This window comes from Bombyx mori, chromosome 16 (genome assembly GCF_030269925.1).
Source record: "Bombyx mori chromosome 16, ASM3026992v2".
NCBI classification, from domain to species: domain Eukaryota; kingdom Metazoa; phylum Arthropoda; class Insecta; order Lepidoptera; family Bombycidae; genus Bombyx; species Bombyx mori.
The window spans coordinates 740546-750726 of NC_085122.1; the positions used below are offsets into that span (position 1 = coordinate 740546).

The 10181-nt window shown below is 40.3% G+C and overlaps 2 protein-coding genes across 2 annotated transcripts in view; both read left to right on the forward strand.

Annotated features, from left to right (window-relative positions):
• The first annotated feature begins 5165 nt into the window (after positions 1 to 5165).
• LOC101746858 (uncharacterized) lies at positions 5166 to 6456 on the forward strand. The gene has a single exon (XM_004929059.5). It carries the CDS (start codon positions 5247 to 5249, stop codon positions 6342 to 6344), a length of 1098 nt encoding a protein of 365 aa, XP_004929116.1. The 5' UTR covers positions 5166 to 5246; the 3' UTR covers positions 6345 to 6456.
• A 2071-nt stretch (positions 6457 to 8527) lies between these two features.
• Positions 8528 to 10181, forward strand: part of LOC101740827 (vitellogenic carboxypeptidase) — a 281799-nt gene continuing 280145 nt past the window's right edge. Inside the window, exon 1 of the mRNA XM_062672881.1 lies at positions 8528 to 8919. The gene's annotated coding sequence lies outside the window, so the exon portion shown is untranslated. The remainder of the gene's footprint in view (positions 8920 to 10181) is intronic.

The following is a 10181-nucleotide window of genomic DNA, read 5'->3' on the forward strand; positions in this document are numbered from 1 at the left end:
GGACACTCTTCACTACATAGTATAAAAGAAAGTCGCTTTCTCTGTCCCTATATCTGTCTGTCCCTATGTATGCTTAAATCATTAAAACTACGCAACGGATTTTGATGCTTTTTTTTTAATAGATAGAGTGATTGAAGAGGAAGGTTTATATGTATAATAACATCCATTAAATAGTGGAGAAATCAATAATAAATTACAGTTTCCGAAGCGAAGCGAGAGCGGGTCGCTAGTTATTAATAAATAACAAATCAAAATAATTTAACATAAATCAATTCACACAGTAGAACAAACCTTCCAATGCGCTTGCATGAGGCACAGTTCCCAAGATACTGGCTACGTTACCACGTTGGACAGCCAGACCCACTCTCTGTGCAAAGTACCAGCCGGCCTTAGCATCACGTGTAGCCTCCTTCAAGCGTTTGGAGATATCTGATAGTGTGTTATTACTTGCTGGAGTCATGGTCCAGACGGCTGGCCGATCCTTCGGCTGGTCGTAGGACCGTCGAGGCGATTCGCCCGGTTCTTGTGAATTGGGTGAATCGTGACAGAGGACGCCTCACGTTCCGGCTCACGCAGGTGCTCACTGGGCATGGTTGCTTCGGTGAGTTCCTGCACCGGATCGGAGCCGAGCCAACGGCAGAGTGCCACCATTGTGGTTGCGACTTGGACACGGCGGAGCACACGCTCGTCGCCTGCCCCGCATGGGAGGGGTGGCGGCGTGTTCTCGTCGCAAAAATAGGAAACGACTTGTCGTTGCCGAGTGTTGTGGCATCGATGCTCGGCGACGACGAGTCGTGGAAGGCGATGCTCGACTTTTGCGAGTGCACCATCTCGCAGCCCGCCGCCGTCGAGCGGGGGCCAGGGAGGCGGATCTCGCCCAAGACCTGGCCCTCTAAGTGTTTCGGGTCCCCTTCATATGTCGGTCTGGGGACCGGCGAAGGGGGCCTAAGAAGACGACGTGCAAGCTGCTCTGCACGCGTTTTACGCAAGAGCATCCGGGTGATGGAAGGTCGGCTATCCTCGACCCACGCTGGTTCTGACCCAGCGGGGTATTCCGTAGGATAACCCATTCTAACCGGCGCCATCTAGGCGGGCTCCGGATAGCCTGCCGACCGAGAGGGCTGGTGGTCGTGGCGCCGACGACCGCTGGTCCGGCGTCCCGAGGGGAAGGGTGATGGGAGAGATGTGCTCCGCACTAAACGCTTCACTTTCCCCCCTTTGCCTTTTCATGGGTTCTGTCTCATGCGAGGTTCGGACGCGGGTTGTTGAGCGACAGGAGGTTTTAGTCAGTTCGACTCCGACATGCCCCGCCTTCCATTCCCAGGGGAGGGCGGAAGTCCGGCGATTTCCTCCTGACAAAAAAAAAAAGAAAAAAAGTTTGTTATTACTTAAACTAGATGTCCCGCAGTAGTCGAAATTCGACTATAATTAATTGAAATTGTAAGTACACTATTATGATTCTATTTTCAAAGACTATTATACTTCTATAATCACAAATATCGCCAAGACTACTCTATAAAAAAAATATTAACAAAGACAAACAATATTTAATCTATTCTCAATTTGACCACAGACGTGAAGAACAAAAGTTTGACAATAAATACTTAGTATGCATGCGTGTGTGCGTCAAATACATGGTATGTAGTGTGTGTAATGTTTTATTTATTGATTTAATGTATCTTTTATGCATTATTTTAAAAAAATATTTGCATTGGGCACTTCTTCTCTATACTCTCTATAAGTGTGGAAAATTTCATACTCCTCCGTCCCCGCAATTTTCGTAAAAAGGGATACAAAGTTTTTGCTTCACGTATTAATATATAGATAAAGTTTCTTGAGTATCATGACTTTATCTCTAAACTTAGCCTTTTAACTACAATTCAGTCAAAGTGTTAAGCAAAAACATCTGGTCGACTTTTTAGTCGTAGGTGGCTTTTTAGTCGAACTTGAATTGATTGAACATAATATAATTCTCATTTGATTACATTAGATCTCTATATGAAGGATATAACAAATTAATTCATTTCACGAAAACAAATCAAATAACTGAGTTCATCAACCTTAATATATCCAGAAATTACCCTGACACAGTGTGCCGACATCCCAGAAGTGGAAGCTGCGATAAACATGGATATGTGCGGGCTTTTAATAAGCTCTTGTATATCTTTTACCCACAGACGTCCGCTACTGGAGGCAGACTTTCCCGAGCTTCGCCACAACGACCTGTAGAATGCAAATAATAAGATCATAATATCTCGAGAATCCATTGCGTGTTTAATTCATTTTTAACCGACTTCAGAAAAAATGAGGAGGTTCTCAAGTCGACTGTATACTTTTGCGTAGATGGGTGGACGAGCGCACAGCCCACCTGGTGTTAAGTGGTTACTGGAGCCCATAGACATCTACAACGTAAATGCGCTACCCACCTTGAGATATAAGTTCTAAGGTCTCAGTATAATTACAACGGCTACCCTAAACCCTTCAAACCGAAACGCATTACTGCTTCACAGCGGAAATAGGCGGAACCTCAGTACTTTTAGTCGGTGAAGCGATTTTGATTTAAATTTAAAAGGTGTTGGCTCCTATGTATGGGCCCCTTTGAATCATTACCAAGTGGTTTCTGAGTTACCCTTAATAATGCATATTTAATTGATTTAGAGAACATTATTGATGTTCACATTATAATTTCATTGTAGTCACTTTCCATTTTTTGTTAAATATTGTTTGTTTGTTATTGCTTGCTTCAAATGGAGAAATGACCTAAACCTTTATACAATACGATGTGATTTATTCTCTTTGCATTAAAAGCTGTCCTCGTTGTAGGAACACTGATAGTTCTAATAACAGAGATCATCTGTGGTTCTAATATTAATTTTTAAGCTATTGCATAGCTATCGCGAGCCTTGAGCGCGACTTGAGAGCGGATTCGTGAAATTCCGTAACGAAAAAAACCTTCCACCCCTCACTACGTCTACTATGTAGCTTGCGTTCAACCCGTTGCGCTTGTGTAGTATTTAAAGTATTTTTTTTTTCTTACCTAAGCTGATAGCCTTGAGAGGCTATTTCAGCGTAACCGTGACTAGTAGGTGAGCTCACGGGGCTCAAACCTGACGACGATGCTAACACGAACCCTAGCAAGAGCCGTGCTTCGCAGAATCTACCACCGGATCGGAAACGCGACCCACTGAGAAGATCCGGCGAGAAACTCAGTGGGCTGTGTCTGAGAGTTAATTTACTCGTCGAGCCCTTCGTCGCAAGCGACGGGATCGACGAGAACGGTGACCGGTGCTTGAAGTACCTAAAAGCACTGTTAGTGGATCGGGAGGATCCGAGATGACGTGTTTTGGGCGATGTCGACTGCTTTCCATTCTGTCCGCAGGATCGGGAATGTTTAAAGTAAGAAGTCTAAACACCGATTTATGTACTACCCAAATATGTGATATATTTTCGTGAGTAACAAAACAATAGCGCGATTCAACTTTTGCGTCAAGCGCCATCTATCGGCCACAAACAGAATTGTAAAATAGAAAATTATATCACATGGCGTTGGGCATGCCATTTTCTATCGCTTAGTCGAAGAATTTTATTACTACTCCTACTACTCATTCAGTGATTGTAGTGGCATTAAAACTAAACTACATAGCTAAACCGTTGATTCTGGGCGAATGAGAGTTAGAACTAGCATCCAAAGGTGTGTCTCTATTCCATGTAGCGCCCTCTAGTGAGTGCGCGGTCAAAATGGAATACTCACAATGTAGCAGATTCATTGAAAGTTAGCCCACTGAGTTTCTCGCCGGATCTTATTTTATTGTTGTTTTAATATTAAATTATTATTGTCGATTTATAATTGCATAAGTTAATAAAAATACTATGCAATACTCTTTTTTTATTGCCTTAGAAGACGATCATACGGACTACATAATGGTAAGTCGTCACTGTCGCTAATTGAGATCTGCCTCAATCTTTGTCCCATATTTTATATGAGGCGGGGCAGCGTCAATACAATAATAATAATAATAATAATAAGCCCATTTTATTTCCAAAACACAAATAGAAAAAAGAAAAAAAAAGAAAAAACACCTTATCAAATAAAAATTACAAAATTAAATATAAACTTGTGCTTGAAACCCCATTCGGGTATAGGCCTCCTCCAGCTTTCTCCACTCTTCCCTATCCTTGGCTTTGTTTCTCCATTCTTTTCCAGTTGCTGCTGTTATTTCGTCGATCCATCTGCTTCTTGGTCGTCCTCTTCTTCTTTTGCCCGCTGGTCCTTCCCATGTTGTAATTTCTAATGTCCATCTTTTATCCGTATATCTCGCAAGATGTCCTGCCCAGCGCCACTTTTGTGTCAGAGCGTACCTGAGAGCATCTATCAGCTTTGTTTTTTCTCTAATGTATTCGCTTCTTATCCTTTGTATTTTTCTTATATTCAATATACTTCTTTCCATCGCTTTCTGACAGGTCGCTAATTTTGTTTTTATTTTTGTGTTGTAAGTCCATGTTTGGCACCCATATAAGAGAGTCGGAAGAATACAGGTATCCATCGCAGTCTTTTTCAGATGAAGAGGGAAGTCAATACAATACTTACACATAAATACAATATAATAATGGCACCGATTATCTATCATATAATTACATAAATGCGAACCTGACTTTGTTTGTTGCGAATTAATGTTTTAACTTCTCAACCAATCACGTAATTTTACATAGGCATCGCCAAGGGCATAGAAAAGGCATAAAAGACAGACACAAATAAAAGAAAGGGCATACAAATCGAATAAGTAAGTACTCTTTTATTTGTCAGCCCCCAAAAAAGTACTATTGAGATTGATGTTTCTACACTAACTTGTGTGAAGCCGCGCGTAAAAGCTAGTAAAGTTAAAATTAGGAGATAAATAAATACTATTAATAATAATATTATTATACTACTTCAATGAGAATTTAACATTAAACACAGTGCTCAATAAAGTGTTGATTTTTATTTGAAAACAACGCCATCTGTTTTACATTCAACGCATTCTTATTTCGAACGTTTTGAATATAAATAAATAAAACTCGTGATACGTTTGTACTCAGCTTCACCTAGTGCTGGTTTTAAAAATACGTTAACAATTTTGGCTGTATTGGCTGAGTTCCTTTTACGTGTCAAATGAAAACGAAAAATGTTGTCATGACAACAGTTTGTGCTTTCTGTCAACTGTGCAACTTTTTAATTCCAGTGTTTGCAAACAACGACATAATATGATATGATGAGTGTTTCATTTACATCAAAGGCATCTTACGGCGGCTGCAGATATGACAAAACCCAAAAATGCTGTCGTCTGCCTAGAAAAATAATAGCCTCGAAACAAATATCTAAGGACGCTTCAACGAAATCTAAAACATGTTCTGAAAGTGCCGTGAGTACGAAGTCTGTTATAAAACCGAAGAAAACTGCGAAATCAGACTCGAATTTTGCTAGTAATAAATGCCCTACTATGCCCATTAGTATCTGCGAGAAATGTGGTGATTCTATAAACCCTAATTCAAGCAGCGAAGAAAATAATAAACATAACATACTTTATACTCTTAAAAGCAACAGAAAATACTATCAAGATGAAAAGATATCGTCCATCGAGCAATTCTACAAAAACACTAATTTCGAACAATCAGCGACATCTATCCGCGATGAACGAAACCACAACAAAAACTATTTGGGCACCATATCTGAAACACCCGAATTTTGCATTACATCAAATCGTGATCTAGAAGATTCTATGGTTAAATTCTACTCCAACGACGATAAAATATTTTTAGACACCGACAAACCGGAGATTATAGAAGAATTGAAAGAATTCAGGAATAATAATTATTTTGAGTGCCATTCCTCCAAATCGAGGATAAAAAACAGAGGAAGCGCCACATCGCTAAAAGACCACGAATGCGTTTACAGGTTTTACTTAAACGAAAGACTATATCCGGAACCGTTGAATGCGGATTATAAGAACACGATCAGATGCGTGCAGTGCCATCTGCCGATGGAGAGTCGAAGTGATTCGAAAGAAAAAATTAATGGAACATTGCAAGCTAAAGTGAGTCTTGGCGGGGAATTGAATGACGTAATGCTGCTATTACCCGCCAAAGAGCCTTTGATTATTAAAGAAAGGAGAAGGGAAGAGAAAAAACCTACAGAACCAATATATTTCGGGGTGATAAAATTCGGTTTTGGACGAAATTCGAATATGAAATCGGCATACGAAAGCAATTCGCTGGCTTTGAAATACCAGAAAGGATATCAAGAGTTTGCTGCTAAAACCTGTTGTAGATACAAAAACATCGATGATAATGATGTTTTGGTTTTGTGAAATGCTCGGAAGTTTGTTTAGGAAAGCTGTGCTTATCATTTTTTTTTTTTTTTTTTTTTCGTTTACAATGCATTGCGAACTTTGCAAAATGCATTAAACAATCTTATTTAAACGTTATGTCGTATGTAATTAGAATTAATGTTAATTGTCTGATATGTTCTGGAGTTATAGTGCTGGAGTTATAGGAAATATAATAATATACTAGCTGGCCCGGCAAACGTTGTTTTGCCATATAAATTATTTCTAGGAAAGATAAATAACCTAGATACCCTGTCTATTTCTGCCGTGAAGCAGTAATGCGTTTCGGTTTGAAGGGCGGGGCAGTCGTTGTAACTATACTGAGACCTTAAAACTTGTGTCTCAAGGTGGGTGTCGCATTTACGTTGTAGATGTCTATGGGCTCCAGTTACCACTTAACACCAGGTGGGCTGTGAGCTCGTCCACCTATTTAAAGATATAAATAATAAAAAAAACTTAACCATTCTCGAATCCACCTGAAGGTACACGAAAATGTCATTAAAATCGGGTCCAGCCGCTTAGGAGGAGTTTAGTGACAAACCCACGCACAGAAGAAATATATACATATATTATAGTATAGCATATAGGTGTATATATAGGTAGTATATGGGATACACATCTAGTCAGTGCGATATCTATTCCTCGGCCTTGCCTGTGAGCGAGAAGATCTCGGGAGATTCACAAGCTTGGTACTTTGCCTCTTTTCTTATCTTCTTTTTAATACTCTTGTAGGCAGACGCGTATACAGCCCTGATGGCGAGCGATTATCGTCGCTCACACAGGAGACAATGGCAGGGGCACACCTAAGCTGTCTCCCTCTGAATACTATCCTCGTTTGAGGAAAGAAATGTCGCAGCACTTGGGATACACCATGGTGTACTTCCATGGAAGGTAGTTCATTCCAAAGCCGAATGGTAAGTTGCCAAAAAGGTATATGAAAAGGAATAGTTGATAAATGCGGTATTAGGTGGTATGGAGGAACTCTGCTCCGCTGACGGGCGGTGCGATGGTAAAAAACAGATGATAGGATCATCTCAAACACTTGACTGGTGGTAGGACATTATGTGAGTCCACGTGGGTAGGTACCACCACCCTGCCTATTTTTGCAGTGAAGCAGTAGAGCGTTTCTGTTTGAAGGGCGGGGCAGCCGTTGTAACTATACTGAGACCTTAGAACTCATATTTCAAGGTAAGTGGCAGCATTTACGTTGTAGATGTATATGGGCACTAGTAACCACGTAACTACCTAAACAAAAAAAAAACCTCAGATCAATGCCAATGGAACATACGGTACAAAACACATACAGAACCAAAGTCGTTCTGTTGATCCAGAAGATACAAAAGGTCTCGTAAAATGAATCTACGATATCCACTATACGATGGATCCAGCATGCAGAGGCAGACTTGTTGATTTCAACCTTTAATTACGATCTATGAACTATTATCACATTAGATTCTACTAACAGCAACTCTCTATGCAACTCTACTGTTTTTTTAAATTATGAAATTTGTTTGTTCGAATAACGTTGAGTTCAATCTCACACGTCTATTGTGACCCCCTTCAAAACGTCGAGTTAACTCTAAATTTGGTATACTTATTAAGGACCGATGACAATACAATATTAAAAAAAAATTGAAAAAAAAAAAACTTGAAAAATTTAAAATCCAACTAAAAAATAGAAAATAAATCATAATAAATTTGAAATAGTGTAAGAAAAAATGATTTTATTGTAAAAAAAGCGTGGGGTGCATGGTATCAGTAGTTATAAATATTTTATTAACAGATATGAGTAGAAGGGTTATTTTGATAATATCCTGAAAAGCACCCCATGCTTTTTTACAATAAAATCAAATTTATTAAAATTTATTTTCTATTTTTTGGTTGGATTTTCTATAAAAGCGTATTTTGTTCGTTTTTTTAAACTAATTATTCATGTGTTGGCTTATGACGATAACAAAAAATCTGCCGCGAAACACCGCACTTGCCCACAAGCGAGATTAGACGTTCTAATGCTAAGTAAGCATTAGAAGCAAAGACTTTTGCTTTATAAAGCACAAGTCCGGCCTCGCGTGGAGTACTGCTCCCATCTCTGGGCCGGGGCTCCCAAATACCAGCTTCTTCCATTTGACTCCATACAGAGGAGGGCCGTTCGGATTGTCGATAATCCCATTCTCTCGGATCGTTTGGAGCCTCTCGGTCTGCGGAGGGACTTCGGTTCCCTCTGTATTTTGTACCGTATGTTCCATGGGGAGTGCTCTGAGGAATTGTTCGAGATGATACCGGCATCTCGTTTTTACCATCGCACCGCCCGCCACCGGAATAGAGTTCATCCATACTACCTGGAGCCACTGCGGTCATCCGCAGTGCGTTTCCAGAGATCTTTTTTGCCACGTACCATCCGGCTATGGAATGAGCTCCCTTCCACGGTGTTTCCCGAGCGCTATGACATGTCCTTCTTCAAACGAGGCTTGTGGAGAGTATTAAGCGGTAGGCAGCGGCTTGGCTCTGCCCCTGGCATTGCTGAAGTCCATGGGCGACGGTAACCACTCATCATCAGGTGGGCCGTATGCTCGTCTGCCTACAAGGGAAATAAAAAAAAAAAAAAAAAAAAGTAAACATGATTTAAATAATTAATTTATAATCTCGACATGAATAATGATTTAAACGATTTGTAATCCAGACGTGAATGAAATATTTCCAGTAAACACATTCAAGAGCACTGCACTAATGTTCTTTGTATTTAATCTGTTTCTTGTTTAATAACATTTAAATACTATGTATTAAAGCTGCTACGATAATTATGTATGTGGTTAGCATTTTACGGAAGGTATCTCTGTCTTGCTACCTTCAATGTGTAATTGTAGTGACCTTTTTTTTGATGTGAAACATCTATAGCCGCACGTAAAACCGATTTCTGGCGTGGCGACGCATGCCGTGGCGACGCGTCGCCATGCGCAATCGGCTGTGAGATTCTCTCCCACTCGATCCGGCGTTAAGCCATCTCTCTCGCTACACTGAGCTCGGATATCTATAGTGTATACTCCGTAGTGTATACAGTGTTGTTTACTACAGTACACATAACCTGTGTTTTACTTGAAAACAAATTATTTTTATCGTAATATTTTATTTTATCATTATGGCATATTTAGTTCCTATCACAATCTGTTCTTTACAAAATAATGCATATTACTTTTACAAAATAATGTCGATGTTTCACATCTGCCAGGCGGCCCGTGACGGCTCACATTTTTTTTGTTTTCGAAGAGAATATGTTCTGAATAAATAATAAAAATCTACTTCCATGGTGAAGGAATAGCAACATGTATTCAAATTTTAATGAATTTGCATGATTATGGTGCCAAGGTAATGATGAGCACGCACGGGAAAGTATCCGCCAGGTCGCCTATGTCTGCGGAGAAGCTGTCATGTGCTCCCGTCTAAAAGCTGGAGCCTTTTACAATTAGGACTTCGATCGTGTCTCAAGGTGTGTGGTGGAACTCACGTTGTGATTCTATCTGGCCTATTGGCTCCGGTACCTATTTTAAATGAATAAATAAATTGGCAAAAGCCACAACGTTAATTGAAGGTGTTTATTTGGCGTCTTGTAGAGTCCATCTCTGGCTGAATTTTTGGCATATTCTGCTTCTTTTTATGCCATGCGGATTTCAATAACAGTTTTGGCCAATCGCCAGGACAGGTAGAGCACGGGCTCAGCCAGGAGGAGTGGGATTTGTTAGCTTCCCGAGTGCCTCCGAAGGAGACTTAACAACTCAAGGGCATCTGCTACGCGAATGTATCTACTACCGGATCGGAATCGCG